This window comes from Camelina sativa, chromosome 15, assembly GCF_030686135.1.
Source record: "Camelina sativa cultivar CO46 ecotype springtype chromosome 15, ASM3068613v1".
In the NCBI taxonomy this organism is placed as follows: Eukaryota; Viridiplantae; Streptophyta; class Magnoliopsida; order Brassicales; family Brassicaceae; genus Camelina; species Camelina sativa.
Window position 1 is genome coordinate 15,505,441 of NC_141894.1, and position 24,209 is coordinate 15,529,649.

At 31.9% G+C, this 24,209-nt stretch overlaps 5 protein-coding genes across 6 annotated transcripts; 2 read left to right on the forward strand and 3 right to left on the reverse strand.

Annotated features, from left to right (window-relative positions):
• Nucleotides 1-264: 264 nt before the first annotated feature.
• Nucleotides 265-3,712, reverse strand: LOC104746938 (uncharacterized). Its single transcript, XM_087489252.1, has one exon. It carries the CDS (start codon nt 1,745-1,747, stop codon nt 686-688), a length of 1,062 nt encoding a protein of 353 aa, XP_087345378.1. The 5' UTR covers nt 1,748-3,712; the 3' UTR covers nt 265-685.
• LOC104746937 (receptor-like protein 37) lies at nt 2,194-4,883 on the reverse strand. Of its 2 annotated transcripts, none has more exons than XM_010468486.3 (2): nt 4,366-4,883; nt 2,194-4,275 (listed from the first exon to the last, which is right to left on the reverse strand). In XM_010468486.3, the coding sequence occupies exons 1-2, from the start codon at nt 4,824-4,826 to the stop codon at nt 2,409-2,411; spliced, it is 2,328 nt and encodes a 775-aa protein (XP_010466788.1). In that variant the 5' UTR covers nt 4,827-4,883; the 3' UTR covers nt 2,194-2,408. The 2 variants fall into 2 exon arrangements, with proteins under 2 accessions (XP_010466788.1, XP_087345377.1); XM_087489251.1 differs by having other exon boundaries at nt 2,513-2,601; nt 2,753-4,875.
• A 3,955-nt stretch (nt 4,884-8,838) lies between these two features.
• Nucleotides 8,839-9,629, forward strand: LOC104746939 (S-protein homolog 5-like). The gene has a single exon (XM_010468488.2). It carries the CDS (start codon nt 8,896-8,898, stop codon nt 9,334-9,336), a length of 441 nt encoding a protein of 146 aa, XP_010466790.1. The 5' UTR covers nt 8,839-8,895; the 3' UTR covers nt 9,337-9,629.
• Nucleotides 9,630-15,521: 5,892 nt separating this feature from the next.
• On the reverse strand, nt 15,522-17,196 carry LOC104746940 (GATA transcription factor 1). Its single transcript, XM_010468489.3, has 2 exons — nt 16,813-17,196; nt 15,522-16,345 (listed from the first exon to the last, which is right to left on the reverse strand). Exons 1-2 carry the CDS (start codon nt 16,963-16,965, stop codon nt 15,713-15,715), a joined length of 786 nt encoding a protein of 261 aa, XP_010466791.1. The 5' UTR covers nt 16,966-17,196; the 3' UTR covers nt 15,522-15,712.
• A 4,395-nt stretch (nt 17,197-21,591) lies between these two features.
• Nucleotides 21,592-24,207, forward strand: LOC104746942 (beta-glucuronosyltransferase GlcAT14A). The gene is made up of 4 exons (XM_087489253.1): nt 21,592-22,379; nt 22,476-22,551; nt 22,678-22,793; nt 23,423-24,207. The coding sequence occupies exons 1-4, from the start codon at nt 21,839-21,841 to the stop codon at nt 23,941-23,943; spliced, it is 1,254 nt and encodes a 417-aa protein (XP_087345379.1). The 5' UTR covers nt 21,592-21,838; the 3' UTR covers nt 23,944-24,207.
• The last annotated feature ends 2 nt before the right edge of the window (nt 24,208-24,209 follow it).

Here is a 24,209-nt window from a genome sequence, read left to right on the forward strand (position 1 = left end):
TAATTACACCAAAAATTTGGATTGAAAACAAATACAATTTAATTCAAGTTTTCTATGACATGTGTAAAAGTCTGGGTGTTATTAATTTAATATAATTTTGGTGTATAACACAGTTTATGGATATATATATATATTTTTTTCTAACAATAACTTTTTAAAAAATCCATAACAATCACCAAAAATACATTATCGATGACTTTCAAATCCACCTTATATGCATTATAAAGTCCACACAAATGCATTAGACTTTTAAATCCACTAATGTCCTGGGTTAATTAAAATCTATTAAAATCCTCAATCCAATAACACCCCCTTAGTTGTTCACTACATCAAGCAAAAGAGTTAACAGAAAATTATAGTCTTACAAAAGTCTTAAGACAATAAACAGCAAGACGAGACCATAATGTTTCAAAATGAAACTCTTAACCCAACAACCCGACAAACACCAAACCACTATACCCAGCATTTCCCACATCACAATCTCCTCTCCGCTGTGGACCAAAACGATTGCAGAACCTAGAAAACATCTTACAAAGACTTGAAGACATCATAGCCAGCATAAACTCCATAGTACCCTTCTATAATTACGGTTTCAGAAACAACTATGCCTTTCCGATAACCAAAACTGTCAGGAAACATCTATAATAACCCAGAGCCCTCCCTAACAGTTCTAACTTTCACAGGATCATTCTTCTTGAAGTGGTTTGAGGTTAACCCCCAAACCCTCTGATGCATCATCAGCGCTTCCTCTAAGCCGCTTTTCCAGATTATCATCAGTCTGCTCCGTCGCATCAAACTTCCTTTTGGACCCCTCAGATGAAGTTCCAACCATTTCAGATTGCACCTGCGTAGCACGAGCTTCCTCAACACCTTGTTGTTGCTGCTGCTCACCATCCCCATTAGGTAAGTCCTGAACCACATCAGCAGACGCATCCGCCAGTTCGAGCTGCTCCTTGGTACCACTTTCACCATTGTTCTCAGCAGAACCATCAGAGATAGAAGACTCATGAGGCGGTGGTGAAAGAGAACGATCATAAGGGTCAGGAACATCAACCCAAGGGACTGAACAAGAACTAGTGAGATGATTCAAAGCCCCACAGTTACAACAAAACTTAAACCGAGCTCTACTCATAGCAATATCCTCATACCTCAAACTCACAATCTTAACCTCCCCAGAATCAAACCTAACCACTTTCTTAAAACACAAACGAGTCGTATCCACAGAAACGTTCACACGAGCACGCACAGTACGCAAATCAAACATCGTATCATCTAACTCAACCTCCATTACCTCACCCATAGACGAAGCAATCTCACGAACCGTCCCATCGCTTAGATACTGAACCGGAATCCCACGGATCTTCAACCACATCGGCACCTGTTTCAGAAACTGCGGACCTGGCTTATCCTGCCACTTGTCCAACACGACGAGCGACCTGTTAAAGTGATAAGGACCAGACCAAAGAACCATTTCCAAATCACGCTCCCTCTCAAACAAGAATTGAAACTTGCCTCCGCCGATGAGGCGGCCGCGACATTTGGATGAGTCGATGGGCCACTCTTGAGGGAGCTTATCGATCAACGAGTAGAGATCTTGTCTTCTAGGGGTAACAACAACTCGACCAACCAAGCTTAGGCGGGTTTTCTCACGGACTTCAGCGTAAGCGGTTTCTGGAACTGTGATTGGTTCATCTGCTAAACCTAAAGCGAGATATCTCGGCTTTCTTCGCCGATTGTTCAAAGCCATCGTCGCCGGTGAATACAGAACAGAGTATCGCACCGATCGTTTTCAGAAGGGATAAATTATGATTAGCCCTCGAAAAATGATTATTAATTAAATTTAGTAACTGCCCACCCGTTACTTACCACTACGCCCACTCATGGTAACCGCTTAGTAATTTTTGGTAATTGGGCCTACTAAGCCCAAACATATTTTTTTGTTAAGCTATTAAAAACCCAAATAACCTTTTGCACTACTACTACAACTACTATTACAAGTGGCGTGATCCTCAAAATTTTGATCTCCTATTCTTCTAAGCTCTCACTATACATGAGAGAACTATGTCTTCAAGCTCTGTAATCAAATCGGATCACCGTGAATGTGAATCACATGATGTATGTTTATGCATTGAATCAACTAAAATAAAGATTTCCTAGACTCTTAATTAGAAATAAATGGATGGCTGTGAGATATAATGAGTAATAAACATGTATTCCAAGACACTTTGTTAAATATTTATAACAGAGATACATGGGAACTGACATGGACCATATATTACACAAATGTATGAGAACATTACAGCTTATGACTTTGACAAATGTTTATAAGAAAACCATGAAATGAATAATTAACAAGGATAGGATAGTTACCGAAGTACAAACTTGACGAAACCGCGAGAGAAATGGGCTTAGTGAGCTATGAACCACTCGTGTTTGTATGAAGTGAAGATATGTCCAATCACTAATCCACAAAACACACCAGGTCCAAATGATATCGCGGCTGCTATCCAATTCAGCATTGGCTCTTCCGGTATGGACAAAGATTCCTCGGTTTGCTCTGGGGTAGGAACGGGAACATGATGGCTTTCTCTACAAATTTCCTCAATGGCATAGAGTCCAGGATTCCCCATGAATGAAGAACAGTTTTGAGTACCAAACTGTGTGCTCTGAGGCACTAATCCTTCAAGATGATTGTAGGAGAAGTTGATGTTGGACAGAAACGAGAGTTTTCCAAGACCTCGAGGAATTTCACCTGACAAGTTATTTCGAGATAGGTCTAACGTCTCGAGACTTGTGATATTTGCCAAGGATGATGGAATGTGGCCCGTGAATGCGTTGCCTGACAAGTTAAGAAGGCGCAGTTCTCTAAACAGACCAATGGATTCTGGTATATGTCCAGAGAATCGATTTCCAGAAAAATCAATAGCTTTGAAGCCAAGAAAGATGCGAGCGAAATCTGTGTCTACTCCTTTGTACACCAAATCCATCGAATCAAACACAGGAGAATAAGTACCCACATAGTTCATCTCTGGGCTGGTGTAACCATGCCACACAAATGACATTGTAGTCCAATTGGCAAAATAGCCCTGTGGTAATGATCCAACGAAGTTGTTATTAGATATGTCAATGATCCGCAGCCCCGGAAACCCTGAGTAGGCAGAGGGATTATAGACCGGACCATAGAATGCATTTGATCGGAGCAGAAGAACATTTAGACATTGGAGAGAACCCAACCACAACGGAAATGTATCCTTGATCTTGTTTTCTTTCACATTAAGAAAATCCATCCACTCACAATTGATCAAAGATCTTGGAAGTTTTCCCGCCAAATTGTTGTGGCTGACATCGATTGATCGTAACGAAGAGCCTTTGATAAACACATCTGGTAGAAACCCACTTAAAATGTTGTTTCTCAGATTTAGTTTTTCAAGAACACTGAAACTCTCCAAACATTGAGGAATGAAACCAGAGAAATTGTTGTTGGACAAATCTAAGTTATTTAAAAATGTAAACTCGCAGATCCATTGTGGAACTGGTCCTTGGAGTGAATTTGAACTTAGATCCAACCAACTTAATGATTTTCCATTGATAACTTCCACTGAGTTTCCGAAGCTACTGAAAGAGTTATGGGAAAGCTTTACAGAATACATCTTAGGTGATCTCCATAAACAGCAAGGTACTTGGTCTTCTAACTTATTGTAGGAAAGATCAAGCTCACTGAGGTTGACTAACTTAGATAAAGATCTAGGCACTCGTCTTCCAAAATTGTTATAGCTAAGATCTAAAAATTGGAGATTGACCAACTTAGATATAGATCTAGGGATTCGTCCTCTGAAATTGTTATGGCTAAGATCTAAACGTTCTAGATTGCGTAAGTTCAGTATAGAACTAAGGACTAGTCCTCCTAAATTGTTATGCTTAAGATATAAATGAATGACATTGACTAATTTTGATATAGATTCTGGGATTAGCCCATCAAAATTGTTGTCGCCAACATTTAACACTTTAAGCTTAGATGATGAAGAGGTATTCCCAAATTCAATAGGTCCTTCGAATTGGTTTTGGCTTAAATCAATATCGACTAACGAAGGAATCATGAGCAAGAACGAGGGAAAAGGTCCGAAAAATAAGTTGTCATGCGCCCAAAATTGCTCTAAGTTGCGGAGTCCACTTAGGTCAGTAGAAATAGATGATTTGAAGTGATTGGATGAGAGGTCTATATGGGACAAGCTGGTTAAATTGGCTAATACTATCTCCCCACCAGTGAATTGATTTCTAGAGAGATAGAAATTAGAAAGCTTTGTTAAGTTGGCAAATGACCTAGGAATATCACCTCTCAACTTATTACCCGAAAGACTCACGTACCTTAGTTGGCTTAGGCTACCGATTGAAGTTGGAACTTCACCTACTAATTCATTACCAAAAAGATCAAGATGTGTGAGATGAGAAAGATTTCCAAAGGAAGAAGGAATCTCCCCTTGGAGATGGCAAAGTGAAAGATCTAGGTGACGAAGATGTTGGAGTTTAAAAAGACCACCGTTAAATTTCAAAGAGGTGTTGGCATTACAGTAACGGAGTTCTAGAAATATCACCTCTCCCACGATGGTATCACACTTGACACCCTCCCAAGAACAGCAGTCAACGCTCTTGTTCCATGAAGTTGTTGGTACATGGAATTCCTTCTGTAACTCCAAAAGAGCATCCCTCTGGTTGGGGCGGCACAAGTACCGTGTGGGAGAAGCAAAGATGTTTGGTAACAAAAGAAGACAAAAGAAGAAATAGATAGTAATAATACCAAGGAAGCAATATGATTGGCTTCGTATCATGATATTTTTTTTTGGGAAACAAAGACGATCTATCTGTTAAATTGCTATGTGATAGACATGTCTTGCATACACACTTCTCTTTATATACATATAAGTCATCCTATGTAAGGAGCTTGACTTGGCAAGTCTTCCTATGAATTAAAATGATGAAAATAGTGAGATATTTTGTTTTTGTGGACACCAACCAAAGCGTTAGAAATAGAAGAAGCGATGACAAGAAACGTACAAACGAAAAACACAAGTTGAGCAGAAGACTAAACACGACACAACCAATGAATAAACATGTACTCTATATCCAAGTAATATCGTGGGAAATGGGTTTGGAGGTTAGTCGGGTCATGCGAAACCCTTTTTTACGTCCATTTCTTTTAGTGAAGAATTAAATATTTTAATTACCACCCTCCAAACGATATTCTTGAGGCTTTGAATTGTAATGATGATGTGTTGAGTCCATGGGCAGAGAGTCTTAGCGACAAAACTATATAGAAGAAGATTGATAAATGCTATGCATAAGTAATGAAAGAGAATAATTGAAGCATGGCTAGTTGATGATCGCATGCAATAAAAAAGAAACTGTAGAAAACAGTTTTAATTTTGGAGAGGGGGAGACCATTAGCTTGTTTCACCATATATGTTTCAAAACTACAACTTTTGTTAACTGATTAGATCCGGTTGGACCAAAATTGAACCGTAACCCAAATGCTTTAGTTTTCATTTCTTTTCTAAAACAACTAGATTTTTGATCTGCGATATACCGCATATATATAATTTTTATTATTATTTATATTTTATATTGTATTTGTTTGTTAAATATTGGACATTTTGCAAATAGAAGAATAACTAAATTTTCCGACCGTTTATACGGCTAAATATTTATATTAATTTTTTAACCCGCAATATATTTCATGATCATTTGTTTGTTATATTTAGTTTTTTTATTTGGTGTTTGAGATTCTATTTTGATTTTTAATTATTATAACAAAAAAATAAGGGGTCTAAATGCATCAAAAGTCATTTATACGCTATGATTAAGTCATATATTTCCTAATGATTTAATTATTTTACACAATCTTAGTTAAATCAACTTAAATTTTATATGTCAAATATTATGATATTAATAGTGTTGACAAATAATAAAATAAGGATTTAACCCGTGTTAGCATAAATTTAATAATATTTTATTAATCCAACATGTTCTCTTTATAACTCATCTACTAATGACTATATTATATAACTAGAATTTGTACCCGCGCACGCACAGGATTTTAATTTTAAATATTTCTTATCAATAGAAATTGTTAAGCTCAAATATAATCTTTCCAACTTTTGAGTATAAATTTATATAAATACTAAACTTACTTGACTCAGTGATATACAACATATATATTTTTGACAATTTGTTAGAAATACCCTTTTTGGCATATCCATTTTCAAAATGTCCATTATTTTATACATTTTCATTTTTGCCCTTTTTTACACAATTACACCATGTTAAATTAATTTTTAGAATTTTTTTTTAGGTTTGGGTTCCCAATTTACATTTAGGGTATAGTTTTTAAGGGATAGGGTTTAATATTTGGGGTTTAGGATTTATAATTTTGTCATTTTATATATTGAAAAGGGGTATTTTTGAAAATAGACATCATGAAATGGTATTTTTGAAAAGTGACATAGAAAAAGGGGTACTTTTAAAAATCCCCCTATATTTTTGAAGATAATATTTCTTTGTTATATTTATTTGCGATTTTACGTGGGATTTTAGTTAAAATTTATATCAGTAAGAATCATTAAATATGAATATAATTTGAAGATTAAAAGATAAATATATATAAGTGCCGTACTTATTTTACTAATCTATATATAACATATATTGTCTACTGTCGCAATAATATTGTCGACAATCTTGTGACCTTTTATCTTTAAAAGAATTCATTCCATATTCATATCTCATGAAAACATAATTTTAAAAGTTCTAACGTCAATGTCGATCATTGACCTAATTATAGAGACAATTTCAACATATCGATATCCTACATTAAATACGAATATACAAAGTTTCAGGAACAATTTTAGTGTTATGTCGCTACAATGAGGTTCTCCAAATGCATCATATGCCATAATAGAATTTCCGACTAAGTCAAGAATGCTTAAATGATGAAATGTTTAAACCCCATAATGAATATCTATTCACTAATCCAAGTTACATATTTTTCTACAATCTCATATGTTATTTGTAGATGTTAATTTTGTGATGCAACCCCAGCTTCGTCTTCTAAAAAAAACATAGTGTACTTTAAATATGTTGTTTTTGCCAATGTTTTGGGTTAAAAGCATTTGATAATATATATATATATATATATATATATATATATATATATATATATATATGTTATATTTGTTATATATGTTTTGTATCATGTTATAAAATTGTAGCTCTAGTTGATAATATACGTTATGAGATATGCTACACAAATCACATGCCACTTTTTGTAACGCCTTACATATCATTTTTTCTATATTTCCTGACCATTGATTTTGTTTTTTTAGATAGATTATCTTTTCAAAATTCTTTTTCATATGTTTTCCAAAAAAAGTGTGCCTCTTACAATGTCTTTGTTTTAGATCAAAACTTTTAATTTAAGTTAAGTTAAGTAATTAATATTTTCTATCTTATAAGTAAAATTTAATAATAAATCTTTATGGTATATGTTTCTTAGAAACTAATGTTTCACTTCAATTTTATTTACATGTTTAGATTTTTTTTTTGTCAACCATTGGGCCACAACTGGCCGGCCCATTAGCCAAATTCCTACATTTGTAGGAACCAGGACTCGATCCCGGGTGTGATGGTGCCTTCTGCAAATGGACTTACCTCCTGCACATGTTTAGATTATTTATAAATACAATTACATAACTTGTTTTTTTACTCCACCATGCATTAAATTCTTACTTACATTCTAAAACTCATTAACCCATTCTAAATTTTGGAATATAATCATTTTTGGTTATAATTTTAATAATAACATTATTACTAAAACAAATTTATAGTATTATTTTTAATATTTTAAAATTTTCATTTATTTTACTTAATTCATTTTTAGATAATTATTAATTTTATTATTTACTAAAATATTATATTATTATTTAAACTATTTTAATTTTAATTAATTTTAGTTAATTCATTTTTTATTTATTTTTTACTATTATTAATTATAAATAGTAAATATGAAATGAATGAATATTGAAAATAATATTTTTTATGCAAAACAATGATTAGGTGGAAGCTGATGTGGAGGAAGGAGAAGTGAGCAAAGTTAACTTTATATATATAGATATTTTAAATTTTTTTAATTTTACATATTCGTAATAAATATTTAAATAAATGTAAATCGAAGTTTTTCTTATATTAAGAATCAAAGCTCACAGGTTTTGGAAAAAAAAATAGGGATCATATTGTTGTTTTTTTGTTTGCAAAGGATTCAGAGATGGAATATATTTCATACACAATAGAAAGTAATTTTTGTTTAAATATATCATAATTTTTGTTTCCATATTGATTATGCTGTATTTTTTTAGTTGGAATGATATGTAAAATATTTAGGAACAAAATCTGAAGTAATGCTATTTTTTTAAAGTTTAGGGATTAACTTTGTAAATAAATTTTTAAATAACTACAAATAAAAGGGTATAACCCAAAATGTACTTAAAAAATGTATATATAGATATCATATTGTGTTCCATATATTCACATAATCCAATTGATTTTTGAAATTTGTTTCCTTTATGGTGCTACTTTTGTAGATTTTATTATATATATAAGATTTTTCATATCATGTGGTTCTGCCATATGTTAATTTAAATCGTTTCCTACATATTATCCAGCAAAAATAATTATATGTTTCCTTTTTCATTTTTTCTTAATTAATTAAAGATTATGTAATTATTGTGAGATTTCAGATTTAAGAAAAAATATTCAAGTTTTATCATAATATATGCACACACATAAATTTCATCAAACACAAGAAAATAAAAACTACACTTTGCATTATTAACAAGAAAAAATAAAAACATGAAAACTCCAAAAATAATTCTTCTTCTGCTTATGCTTATAGTTATCTCCTTAACGATCATCTTGACATCGATACTTCAACCACAAACTATGTCACTGGGAGAAGAGTACGACGTGCGTGTGATCAACAACTTCAGAGACAACTCGTCTCTCCCTCTAGTGATTTGGTGCACTTCGCCACAAGGAGAACTTGGTGGTCGTGCGCTTCAAGAAGGAGACGACTTCGAATGGACGGCTAAGATCGATTTTTGGTCGTTGATGGCAGTTTACACATGTACAATGAAGTGGGATTCGGTGAGGAAAAGGTTCGAGGCGTTTAAAGTTTCTAGAGACAGCAATAGATGTGGATCTACCAAGAAATGTTCTTGGTCCGTTAGAGAAGATGGATTTTATTTTAGTAATGATGAGGTCTATTGGACCAAAGATTTTTCTTGGTTATAAGCTTTATTTTTGTTGTTTTGTTTATATACAAACAAAGATTTTAGGCCAATCTTGATTTTTCTATCAAATTTTGAACGTATTTTTTCCTGTTTTGTCAGTTTTATTATGAGACTAGCAATCGACCCGCGCTACGCGCGGTAGTTAGATGAAGGTGTATTCCGAGTTTTGTTGTGTATAATTTTTTTGGTTTTTGTAAATTCATCTTTACGTTTGTTTTTGTATTTAATTTTGGTTGCTTATGTTGTTTTGTTGGATATTTTAATAAAAATATGTTTTGGAGTAAGTATAATTTAGTTTGCTGTTTTTAAAGGAAAAATTGAGATCATCTTGTGTGTTTATAATGCTTTTAAAAAAAGTTATTATTAGGAGTTACCATTGTTTAGTTGAAGTTGTTGTTTTGTTGTAGCTGTTAGTTGTCATTAATTTATTATTATTTTCCATTTTGTGGTTGGATTGTTATTTAATATTTATGTATTTGGTAAACTGTTGGAGTAATTTTTTTTGTCAATGTTTTAGTGTTTGGAGTGAAAAATATTGTGAAATTTATTAAGAAAAATAAATAAATTATTTATTGTGGATTTTATTGTTAATTTTTTCTAGGCTATTTTTGTTTGTTTCATTCAGACCCAATTTCTCTGTAAAGCTTATAATTTGTGGGTTAATTTGACCATTATTTGTATGTTATTGAGTTGAAATTGATTTGTTCTTTTTCAAAATCCGATGTCCTCGTGAACGGATAAGAGAAGAGCAATTTTCCTATCTAGAGGTCTGTTTGAGGATTGAGCTTATGTCTTTGATGCTCGTAATCGTTTTTTTTCAGTCATTCCTATCGTAATCGCTTTCCTTTGATTTTTTTTTTGGGGTTTGCATATTTGGTTGATTCTTTGCTTGCTTTGCATCTATTGGGGTTATTTGGTTATCCCTTGTTGATTTTGTTAAAGGTGAATGTCAATTGGGTTGCAAATTTGTTTATATGAAAATATGTTGGATTCTTTAGGTTTCCTAACTAAGTTGTTTTGTGTTATTTGTTGTAATTTTTTTCCCGTTTGTCCTCTGAGTGATTTTTTTTTATTCGATGTGAGTTGTGTTTTGGGGAAAAATAATTTTCTTGTTTATCTTGCTGTAATTTTATAAAGTCCGGGTTGTTTTTTTGTTTCTTCGGTTGTCTTATTCATATAATTTTGTGTTACGGTTATCTGATTGTGATATTCATATATCTGAATCTTTTTAGTTTATTAAATGTGTGTTCATCTCTTTGTGTCTTTGTCTTTGGTGATGGATTTGTGAAGTGCTGTCAAATAATTATTTTAACTGATTTCTAGTTGTGTTTCCTTGATTGTTTGAAAGTGTTGCTTAGGTTGCCTTGTTTTCATATTTGAAATTTTAAATTATGATCAGTTTAATAGAAATCTTTAACTATATTATTACAACTAATGAAAAATTATAGTATTGTTTTCATACTTTAATATTTAATTTATTTTACATAATCATTTTTATTTAAACTTTCGATTAATTATAATTAACAAAAATATGCACTAATAGAATATTTTAAATTTATTTTAAACTAAAAAAAAATTGAATTCATAGGATTTAAAAATAGTGATGGGTCTAGAGAATTTGAATGAAATAGTATTGGGCCTACAGATTTTAGATGAAATTTAGTTGATCAGTTTGTCATTTGTATGATTGTTTAAAGGGCTTATTAAAATCTGTAAGGCAGTTGTTTTTTGTTATTTGTTGTAATTTTTTTCCCGTTTGTTCTGTGAGTGATTTTTTTGATTCGATGTGAGTTGTGTTTTGGGGAAAATTAATTTTCTTGTTTATCTTGCTGTAATTTTATAAAGTCCGGGTTGTGTTTTTGTTTCTTCGGTTGTCTTTTTCATACAATTTTGTGTTACGGTTATCTGATTGTGACATTCATATATCTGAATCTTTTTAGTTTATTAAATATGTGTTTATCTCTTTGCGTCTTTGTCTTTGGTGATCGATTTGTGAAGTGCTGCCAAATAATTATTTTAACTGATTTCTAGTTGTGTTTCCTTGATTGTTTGAAAGTGTTGCTTGGGTTGCCTTGTTTTGATATTTGAAATTTTAAATTATGATCAGTTTAATAGAAATCTTTAACTATATTATTACAACTAATGAAAAATTATAGTATTATTTTCTTATTTTAATATTTAATTTATTTTACATAATTATTTTTTATTTAAACTTTCGATTAATTATAATTAACAAAAAAATATGCACTAAATGAATAGTTTAAATTTATTTTAAAATAAAAATTTGAATTTATAGGACTTAAAAATAGTGATGGGTCTAGAGAATTTGAATGAAATAGTGTCGGGCCTATAGATTTTAGATGAAATTTAGTTGATCAGTTTGTCATTTGAATGATTGTTTAAAGGGCTTATTAAAATATGTAAGGCGGTTGTTTTGTGTTATTTGTTGTAATTTTTTTCCCATTTGTCCTGTGAGTGATTTTATTGATTCGATGTGAGTTGTGTTTTGGGAAAAATTAATTTTCTTGTTTATCTTGCTGTAATTTTATAAAGTCCGGGTTGTTTTTTTTGTGAAAATTTGTTAGAAATGCCCTTTTTGGCATACCCTTTTTCAAAAATGCTCCCTTTTTTTAACATTTTCATTTTTGCCCTCTTTTACACAATTACCTTATGTTAAATTAATATTTAGAATTTGTTTTTTTAGGTTTGGGTTCCCAATTTACATTTAAGGTATAATTTTAAATGGATAGGGTTTAATATTTGGGGTTTAGGGTTTATAGTTTTGTCATTTTATATATTAAAAATGGTATTTTTGAAAATAGACACCATCAAAGGGTATTTTTGAAAACTGACATAGAAAAAGGGGTATTTTTGAAAATCCCCCTTTTTTGTTTCTTCGGTTGTCTTTTTCATACAATTTTGTGTTACGGTTATCTGATTGTGACATTCATATATCTGAATCTTTTTAGTTTATTAAATATGTGTTTATCTCTTTGCGTCTTTGTCTTTGGTGATCGATTTGTGAAGTGCTGCCAAATAATTATTTTAACTGATTTCTAGTTGTGTTTCCTTGATTGTTTGAAAGTGTTGCTTGGGTTGCCTTGTTTTGATATTTGAAATTTTAAATTATGATCAGTTTAATAGAAATCTTTAACTATATTATTACAACTAATGAAAAATTATAGTATTATTTTCTTATTTTAATATTTAATTTATTTTACATAATTATTTTTTATTTAAACTTTCGATTAATTATAATTAACAAAAAAATATGCACTAAATGAATAGTTTAAATTTATTTTAAAATAAAAATTTGAATTTATAAGATTTAAAAATAGTGATGGGTCTAGAGAATTTGAATGAAATAGTGTTGGGCCTACAGATTTTAGATGAAATTTAGTTGATCAGTTTGTCATTTATATGATTGTTTAAATGGCTTATTAAAATCTGTAAAGCCCATAAATTTAAAGAAGATGTGGCTGACATGGCAGCTGAGGTGGCTGCACCAGAAGTGAGAAAAGCTAACTTTATATATATATATTAATGATATTTTAACATAACGAAATAAGTACTATGCACCAATGCATGCCAAATTAGCTATTCAGCGATATATTATTTGATTTGTGTGCATGATGATTAATTTTCGTGTGCGTTCATATACTTAAGAAAATTTTCTAAAATAATACTCTCTCCGTTTTAATATATAAAATATTTTGGCCTCTTTATTTGTTTCAAAATATAAGATGTCTTATAACTTTCTATGCAAGTTTTAATATATATTTAATAATCTGTAATTATTATTTATGCACTCTTCTTTATTATTGGTTGAATCTTTTTTAATTTAAATAAATATGATACTTTTTAAAAGAAAGTAAACTATTTTAATATGTGTGCCTTAGGATAAACATCCTATATTTTGAAACGGAGAGAGTACCATTTTCCGGATCAATTTAGTTTGATATTCTCGTATATGTACTTTTACTATTAACAAAGGTTGAGATTGCACTTAATTAGGCTACAAAATGGCCCATTTTCTTTTTGTTAAACTCCACTTGACTTGACACAAGTTTTGTTAGGACATGATTAGTGGTGGTTACTCATGTTGATGCTCTTATTAAACAAATAATTAAAAGAAGAGAGAAGAAAAAAGAGTAAGAAGCGTTACTTGGTGGAGCAATGCAAGCATCGGTACTTATGTGAAATTAAATACGTGTCATTTTCTTATTGTGATTAATATTAAAAAATAAATTAAAATGAAAAAGTGTGTAATAAAATGATTTGTTTTAATTGTTGTGAGAAACGATTCATCGCTCTCCGATAAAGGTGGTCTTAGATCGTACAAGACGAGAGGGCACTGCCACTTCAGCCCAATAGTTTCTTATTAATTACTGTAAAGACAATTGTTTATGAGTAAGATTTTCTCTTTTCTTCTTTAATCACCAAAACTTAATGTGTGCCAATGGTGTTTTGATATAATGCTTAGTTAGTCAAAAGAGTTGTGCTTTTTATGTTAATCTAGGATTCAAACTTCAAAAAAGTCTACGGTTCTTTTCCTAATCCAAAAATTCTATTATAATGAATAGAATATAAACATGACTAGTAACTGTTTATCAAGCCGATAAGGGATATATCATTTTGATTGTTACCAATTACAAAATGATAAGATTCAGCGGCATTGAAAAACATTTTTACCGTTATAAGAGTCGATATGACACATACCATTTTGGTTGTTACCAATAACAAAACAGTAAAATTAGCGGTATTGAAACATGTATCATTATATTTTGAAATTACCGTTATTTCGTTCCTTTTTATTATTTTCATCATTTATTTCTACTAATATATTTTTTTTCCGGCTTTGTAACTCAATAAGATCTAATTTTGTTATGATATCTGAAATGTACATTGTTACTTATTGGGATGATGTTGTAGTATAAAATTCAAAAGTCAATTTTTGATACACCTAACCCAATAGACACATTGCCATGGCTTATAAGTTATAAGATAATATTATTCTATTCAAATTTAGATCTCCTGTTTTGGTCAACATAAAAACAATAACTGTGTGATACAATCACATCAACTTCTAGTTATTAGATTTGTAATTTAATGCAAAATCTACCATACTATAATATTAGATACAGAATGAAATAAAATATGGTAGATACATATATTTAATTAAATAATCAAGAAATTTGATGATATGATTCATGGCGTACAATGGAGACAATGGAGTTGGTGGAATGAGGGAAGAAGAAGAGTAAAGGCATGTGCAATGATATTAGCTAAATATCAAATTCCATGTGACTACTACTCCCACACACACTGACTCCTCAATCATACATTACTACTCTAATTTTGTTTTTTTTAATCCCTTACTACATTATAAAATCATTGTACTATAAAAATTAGGAAAACGTTACATCTAATCTACTTATTTTGGTCTATACGCCTCCATCATCAGTTTTTGTCTCCGGAGATCATGATATTCTTATTAAACTCGAATCAATATTGTAATTTTTGTAATATACAGTGGTAGTGCAACATCTAACCAGTAACCAACCCATGTTCGCGCATCATAATTGTGTTTTGGTTATAATCAACATGACGAAATTATGTTTTTGTAATGAGTCAGTGCGCATAATTGTGTTAGTGGATAAAAATATGTTGATCAATATGAAACAATAAAAATATATTTATAAAAAAAAAATTGCTCAAGCTTTGATAGATTTGGTTATTAGTTGATAAGTTGTTGACACTTTTTAATTCTTTTTTTTCATCAGTAGTGTAAAATACATTTGTCCCAAAAAAAAAAAAAAAAGTGTAAAATACAAATGTTTCGCTTGATCTTATACTTTGAGAAAAAGAAAATATATCAAATTTAATAGTTGTGGTTGCTATCAGCTTTTTGACACAATACTTGCTATTGCTATTCATATTTGTCATTTTAGACAATGTCAGTAATTAAAAAGCAAAAGAAGAATCACTCAAATAAGACATGCAAGAAAACCCCAAAACTGATTCACATTTCCAATATATCTCTATCATAGAAACTATACTTAGCTGGCCTAACTAAATAGACATGTCATATCAAATTTTATGAAATTAATTATCAAACAAGAACTTATAAAAATTTGTTTTCCCTATTTTTAAAGATCACCAGCAGAGTAAAAATAAACAGCAAAATGAGAAAGTTATCTTCCATTTCTTGACCATAATATCCCCTAAATAGTAATTAATTACCCCTAATTTCACAAAATAAAGAGCCTAAAATTCCAACTGCAAAACCCTAAAACATACTTCAAGCAAATAAAAAAAATTAACGAAAAGAAAATCCAAAAAAAAAAGAGAAAAAGAAGAATCCTAACAAACTTTGATTATCCACAATCTTTCCGATGATCACCGTCACCGGACTGATACTGCTTCCTCATTTCTACAATCTTCCGGTGAGAATTCGAATGTAACTCCGCCGTGAAAGTTGGACTATTAGCCGGACGATACTCCGGAACAAGCCTCCCAGACTTATACCTCACGCCACAAGCGTTACACAGAGTCTTAGGCCCCAATGGTCCCGCCCTCCATTGCGGCGTCTTCTCCGCTCCACAGTGTTGACACTTCCTTCCTATTATCACCGCCGCCGCCGACATAGTTTTCTTCTTCTGTATTTCGTTTCCTGTCCACAAAACTCGCAAATCACGGCGTCCTGTGCGGCGACGCTTGCTTCTCGCTTTAGCCGGCGCTTTAAAACTAACGCAGCAGCTCATTAACATGGAGGTGGTTGTTGCCAAAGCCGTGCTTCCACCGCTGCTGTTTGAGGTTGTTGTTGTAGTTGAGCTATTGCTACTCGTCTCGAGTACTGAAACCGGACTCAGCTGTTTTCCCTCAATCGCTTCTCTCTCCGGCGACGTTACACGGAAATGTTCCGGTGGTAACATGCCGACGAATGTTTCGATTACCGGAAAAGCATCTTTGTTTGATATCCATTCCAAATCCTCTTCCTCAACCACACCCTGCGAAACAAAATAATTCAAATTTTAAGTTAAGACTGAGCGAACTCGACTGAGTCTCGAGTCCTCGTTTCCCGAAAAAGAGATAATGGGTGGGTGAAGAATAAAGAAAGGGGTATTAATGTCGTTTCGTATCCATATAAAAATTGACAAATAAAAAAGAAAAATTCGAAAGCTCACGAAAACGTAACTCCCGAATACACACCCTCCAACTAACATATCACCGAACGGAAAAGTAAAGTTTTAAAAAATCAAAGGGTAGTTTCGTCTTTTTAAACAAACACGAACCGGCAAAAAACGTGAACGTTTATGTTTTAATAAACGCGTTTTCCCGATTCCCCAAACTATTGACCCGGCTGAGTCAACAAACAATACCGCCGTGAACCGACGGGTCAACTCGACCGAGTCTAGTACGTACCGGACCATCTACGAAAACATGTACAGGCGTTTGGGGAGGAGGTAAGACATACATGGTCGCCGTGGTTCAAAAGACCGAGAGAATCCGTTTGCCGTATTCCTGTTTTCCGGCGAGTTATATTCCTCGGCTGTTGCGTCTCTTCTTCGTCGTCCTCTTCCGGTACAGTGAAGTTCAAAAGGTCATCCATGAACGATTCCATTTCCATAGTTTCAGAAGTGTTTTTTGTTTTTTGGTTTTTGAAGAGAGAGAAAAAAATTATTGATGAAAAGAACCAGAGGAGTTTATAATCTCTCTTTCTCTCTCTCTCTCTCTCTCTCACACAACGGCGTTTAGGGTATTCTGAGGAAAAAAATAAAATAATTAAATGAATAAATAATAATATTGGTTGGAAGTGGGGAAGGGGATGATGACACGAAAAATGGTTTGTTCCTCTTTCTCCTTTTTTAAATCACTTTTTTCCTATAACGTATATTGAAAAGCCTAATAAATCAAGTGCGACGCGGTCCACTGGAATTTAATATAGTCACCAAGATCAACGGCGTGATTGAATGGTATTAACGTAATTACCAGTTTTGTCATTTACTTTCAGTGGACCTTTATAATATCTAGGAGAAGATCGACCGTACTTATGATAGACGCCTTTTTGATCTTATACTCTTTTTTAATTAGTTTTCCAAATTATAATCAAATTGAGAATACTTTTGTTTTAGTGTGATGGCATTGACGTGATTATGGGTAAAGTTGGAGGGTGATGATATAACTGAGTGGACTAAGAGAAGGTGATGCATATGAACCAATAAGATTACGAGAACGTAAGTGTTGGGCGAATGGTTGAAGAACACGTGTCGAATACTTTTTTGACTTTATGAAAAATTGCCACCGCAAGTTGCGGGGTAGATTCGGGATGTTGTTGTTATTTTGTAAGCAAAAGTAAAGTTAAATTACTTTGCTTAAAAACTTATATAAATTAAATAAAGGTGGTGAAATGGTACACACAATGTATCGGTACTATTAAAAGCCATTTATTAATTTAAGTTAAGGGATAAGTTTTTTTTTCTTTCAGTTTTTATGAGATTTCTACCTTAAAATATTGTCAAGTTTTAATATTCTGGATAATCAATAGGGCTGGGCATTCGGGTTATCCGTTTGGGTTCGGATATTACCTGTTCGGGTTCGGGTTAATAGGTAATGGAAAATAAAACCCATTCGGGTATTTTACTATGTTTGGGTTCGGTTCGGTTCGGATAGTATCGGGTTCGGGTCGGTTTGGGTTACAATTTTCAGAACCCAATTAGTACCTGAACTACCGGGTACCCGAAAAAATATAATTAAAATTAATTAAATTTAAATAAATTTAGTTAAAGTTTGACTTATGTGACAATATATTTTAGATATTTTGATTATTTTTGATATTTAGGTATAAAACTAAATGAAATATTCAAAATTATAATCATAACTTTAGGGTAATTGCAGTATATTAATGATAAATATTATAAATATGTTTATATGTTCGGGTTTGTTGGGTACCCAAACGGGTACCGGGTATTATCCGACCCTAACCCGAACCCACGAGTATTAGAAAATAGAACCCAATTAGGTTTTATAAGCAAACCCGAACCCAGTTTTTCGGGTCGGGTTCCGGGTTGGGTATTCGGGTACGGTTTTTATGCCCATGCCTAATAATCAAATATAATATATTCCAAATTATTTTTCATATTTGACATCTGTAAAAAATGTTTTTGGTAAACAAATCTGATTTTAATAAACCCTCACAAGATATTCTAAGTCAAACAAAATTTTGAAAGACTTATGATTTATTTCTAAAAAATAATTGATTTGCTTAATTTGATTGTACTCTTTTAATTAATATTAAAAACTCACCGGATTCTTATTACAGAGAGTAATTAATAATGGAAAATTTTCGATTAAAAAAACCTTATAAATGAATGTTACCAATTTTTTATACAACAATGGAAATTTGTAACTAACATTTAGTAGATGTAATGCTTTATTTTTTTCATCCATATATTTCACCATAAATCTACTACTAATTTATGTTTTAAAATTTTAGGCATTCATTGCTTACCATGATAGTGAATCATTACAAACATTACCTGGTTCTTAAAAATTTTATGAAAAAATTAATGGTTATCAACATTCTTCGAAGTTTTTTAGATAATTTAGAAGACAATTTACAATTATGCTAACTGATAATTTTTTTTTGGTTTTTCTCTGTTTGTTTGTAACGAGTTTTTACGTCTTACACCTCTTATTTCTAGACTATAATTTGTAAATAATTGCACAAACTTGGTGTATCACAATATGAAATCAGAGACAGTTCTTATTTTTTGGTAAAAATAATATTTTTAAAAATATGAGTCATATAAATTAAGGTATATGACAAGTAAATCGGTACTATTAAGCCATTTATTAGTATAAAGTAAGGTATTATAAGTTTTTTTAATGAGATTTTTACCTTAAATTTTTGTCAAGTTCAAATATTCTGGATAATCAAATAAAAAATATTCTAATTTGTTTTCCATATTCAAAATCTGTAATAAATGTTTTTTATAGTTGGTTAAAATATATGATTTGAATAAACCCTCACAAAATATTATTAAGTCAAACAAATTTTTGAAAAACCTATGATTTATTTCTAAAATAAAATTGATTCGCTTTGATCATTTTTCTTTAATTAATAGAAAACTCACCAATTCTTATTTTGCAGAGTAATTAATGGAAAATTTTTGATTAAAAAAAAAACTTTATAAATGAATCGTTACCATTTTCTTATACAACATCAGAGATTTGTAACTAACATTTGTTGCATTTGTAATTAACATTTAGCAACAAATGTAATGCACATCATGAAATGCTTCATCTTTTTACATCATCTTTTCACCATAAATCCACTACTAATTTATGCTTTAAAATTTTAGGCATTTATTGCTTTCTACGTTAGTTGATCATTACAAAATACAAACATTACAATTAATGGTTATCTATGCTTTTTGAACTCGTTTTAGATAATTTAGAAGACAAAGAACCTGATAATTTTGTTTTAGTTTTTATCCATTTGATTATAACGATCTTTTAGGTCTTACTTACACTTTATATTTCTAGACTATAGTTTGTAAATAATTGCACAAACTTGGTGCATCGCAATAGAGAAATCACATACAGTTCTTATTTATAATATTTTTAAATATGAGTCATTCCTAAATAATTTATATATGTTTTTTTTAGTATAGCTAGCATTAATTTTTTGTCCAAACTCTGGTCCATGCTTCAAAATCTGAATTAGAATTGGAAATACAATGAAAAAAGAGCTTACAAGGAAATCATATTTTCTTAACAATTCTAGGTTATTTAAAAGCCACACATATTGGTGAGATATAGAAAATATTTAGTGTATCCATGTATTTTGCAAACACTGACAAAAATAAAATTTACCGATCAAATAAAAGTAATTAGAGTTGTTGGCTATCTCGATTCATCATTGATCATATTAATAATAACTTGAAAATGAGGAGGAGTCTAGAAATGTGATGTTAATCACCGGATGATAATACAAATTAGAAAAAGGTAAATATATTGGAAAAGATACGAATGAATAAAATATTTGTTATTTCCATTTTTTAAGCGATTTTGTGATTCTAAATTAGAAATTTTTTAAAAGTAAATATATTGGAAAAGATATGAATCTCTTGAAAAAATAAAAGAATATGAATGATTGTGTTTTTTTTCTACTGAATATGACAAAATATTATAAACAAAATGAATTGTTTTTTATGCTAGTGAATCCTTTTGTTCACCTCTCTTTATTTTAACAAATGAGAATCTGACATGTCACAATATATTTAATTACCTATTAATTCATCTATTTTAAAAAATAAGGAAACAATGTATACATTATTATAAAATTAAAAACTCAAATATCTTTTTTTATAAATCCAAACCGATGTATATTTTCATTCTAATTGTAAAACCTAAAGCCTAATCATCTTATTTATAAACTCAAACCGGCATATAATTTCATTCTAATTGTAAAATCTAAACTATAATCATTTCATTTGTAAATCCAAATCGACATATAATTTCGTTCTAATTGTAAAACCTAAACTATAACCATCTCATTCGTAGACCCAAACCGACATATAATTTTGTTTTAATTATAAAATCTAAACGCTAACCACTTCATTTGTAAACCCAAACCGACATATAATTTTGTTTTAATTGTAAAATCTAAACCCTAACCATTTCATTTGTAAATCCAAACCGACATATAATTTTGTTTTAATTTTAAAATCTAAACTCTAATCACCTTATTTGTAAACCCAAACCGACAAATAATTTCGTTCTAATTGTAAAATCTAAACCAAGATAATATTTAACTTTTCTTAATTTAAAATACACAAATTTGTTTTTTTCTTTTGCTTTTTAATTTGATTTTGATTCTTTTTTAACTGAAATAATGTATAGAATATTCTGATTGGTTGAAAAAAAAAGGTGAACAAAAGTGTTTATTCTACCTAAGTATTTTTTTTTTTGTGCTTCAGTGTATATATTCTAATCCTAATTTTTTACTTTTTAGTTATATCTTTAGAGATATAATTTTGAAATAATTTTCATTTTGGCTATTTCAGGCAGTAGAAATTTATGATGCTTCTTAGTTCAGTGAAAATATGCTGCAACTACTCTTCTCATATTTGAAAATTATGACCAAGAATGGCGAATAAGCCGCTCAGTAACTCGAATAGGACCAATTTACAAAAGTTTGTTCCGTGTAAAATGTGTAATAAATCAGTTTATTCAGTGTATATATGATGTTATAGAATCTAATTGTATCCTGATTTAGTAAGAATCTCTAATCATACGAAGCTCTCTCTTCGACAATAACATCGTCGTTAGTCGTTACCATTAAGCAAACTACATAATTACTTAATTTAAACTATATATTAAAATAAAAGATTCTATCTTCAGACTTCGATGCGGCGTAGTAGTACTGTGACCATTACATACTAGAGTTAGCTTTCTTCTCAACAGATCGTTGTGTTACACGCGCCGCCTTGAGAAAAATGCAGTACGGACCGGAGCAACCGAGAGTCACTCTCTACATAATCCTCACCACCGCGTTTCTCTCTCTCTGTTTCCTCCTCTCTCTCTTTTCCTCTTCCCACTCTTCATCTTCCTACACCGGACGACGCGAAGATCTACGACCCGACCCGAGACTCTTTCCTTCTTCCTCATCCAAAATCGCCGCCGATACAGCTCCTCCTTCAATCGCTTACCTAATCTCTGGATCTTCCGGTGACTCGCGACGGATCCTTCGTCTTCTCTACGCTACTTACCATCCTCGAAATCGGTATCTTCTCCATCTCGATAGCTTAGCTGCTCAATCCGAACGAGACGGTCTCGCTGTTGCTGTACAAGATGTACCGATCTTTCGAGCTGCAAAGAACGTTGATGTTATTGGGAAGCCTGATTTCGCGTATCAGAGAGGATCGTCTCCGATGGCTTCTACGCTTCATGGTGCTTCGATTCTTCTTAGATTGTCTGGAGCTTGGGATTGGTTTCTTAATCTCAATGTTGATGATTACCCTCTCCTTACTCAAGATGGTTTGAACTCATTTCCCTTTGCATTTTTTATAGTTCTGTGTGATTTTTTTTCAGTGTTTGTGTTACTATAGTGATTCTGAGTTTGATTTTGTGTAGAGCTTCTTCACATTATGTCACATTTGCCTAAGGACTTGAACTTTGTGAACCACACTAGTTACATTGGCTGGAAAGAGTAAGATTGTGATTCTCTTTAGTTTCATTTAGAGACACTTTTGTGTTGTATGCTTAATTTGATTCCATAGAGCTTAAGTTCAATGTAGTTTTGGGATTTTGAGCAATTTCTATTGGTTTCCTGTAGGTCAAGGAGGTTGAAGCCAGTTATTGTTGATCCAGGGCTCTATCTTGTGGAGAAAACTGATATGTTTTTCGCTTCACAGAAACGGGAGTTGCCTAAGGCTTTCAAGTTATTCTCAGGTACTTTCATCTTTTACCAAGCTGTTTTACATGTCGTCTATTCTCTAATTTCTGTTTTTTGCACTTCTCTGTGGAGCTATCATCTTTTTTTTTCTTAGCATATTGTGTTTGTTATGCAATCAATATGACCAACATGATGTTCTGGATACTTTTTCCCTAATCATGCTGTTATGTAGGAAGTAATTCGTTTTCATAATTCTGCATAGGTACGTGATAGAAGATGCTAAAAATAGTTGATATGTGTAGGTGAAACCTCTCTATTGCTATAAACTTGTTTGGAAGAAAATAGGCTACAGAACGTGTTGCTTATCACTAGTCTTGTTAGCTGCTCAAGCAGGTAGTGAATAAAGGGAAGCCAAAGTCTAGGAATCACTTGGAACGGTTCTCCTTGCGACAAGTTTGTTGATTGTTAGCCACAGTTCCCCCTCCAAATGTGATCAGTGGAACTTGTGGATGCGAATCAAATTTTGGATGACATGTAAAACGTTGTTGCTTAGGGAACTTCTTTAGTATGTTCTCGGGAACTTATAACTAGTGAAATGAACTAACATAGGTTAAAAGAAGGGTCTGAGATAATGTCATATGTCTTTGAGGATAATACTAAATGCAATTTTATCTCTTTTTGGCAGGTCCATCTTTCTCCATCTTAAGCCGTAATTTTATAGAGCACTGTGTCTTGGGCACTGACAACTTCCCTCGGACTCTACTCATGTACTTGTCTAACACACCTGATTCCCTCTCCAACTACTTCCCAACTATTCTCTGCAACTCAAATCTCTTCAAGAAGACCATCATCAACAACAACTTACTTTATGTAGCTTCTAACGAGACTGTTAAAGAAAGATACCACCGGCTTGATCATAAAGAGTTCACAGAAATGGTTGAAACCGGAGCAGCCTTTGCAAGTGGATTCAGGTCCGATGACCCTGTCCTTGATCGCATCGATCATGAACTTCTGGGACGCAAACACGGTGAAGTTGTGCCTGGTGGTTGGTGTTTAGGAGATTCTGGTAAAAACAGCAGCTCATGTTCCGTCTGGGGTGACTCGGGCATTCTAAGGCCTGGTTCTGGTTCCGATAGGCTTGAGAGACGAATTGTTAAGTTATTGTCAAACGATTGGTTCAGATCGCACCAATGCATATCCGAATAAATCCTCAACGCACATTCGAGAGAGTATACATAGTTGTTTTAGACGCGAAGAAGATAACGGGGTAGTGTACTGTGTACGCTTGTGTATCTGTAAAGAGTTCGAGTGTTCGACTTCCACATTGTAATATGTGAGTTTGAGATAGGTGATTCATTGTTGTAACATCTCGAAGCATTTTTTATTCTACCTTCGTTTGTATTGTCAGAAATGTAACGACTGACTGGTTTCATTGGATTTATTTGGTTGAGTCTTCTTAACCGGTATAAATT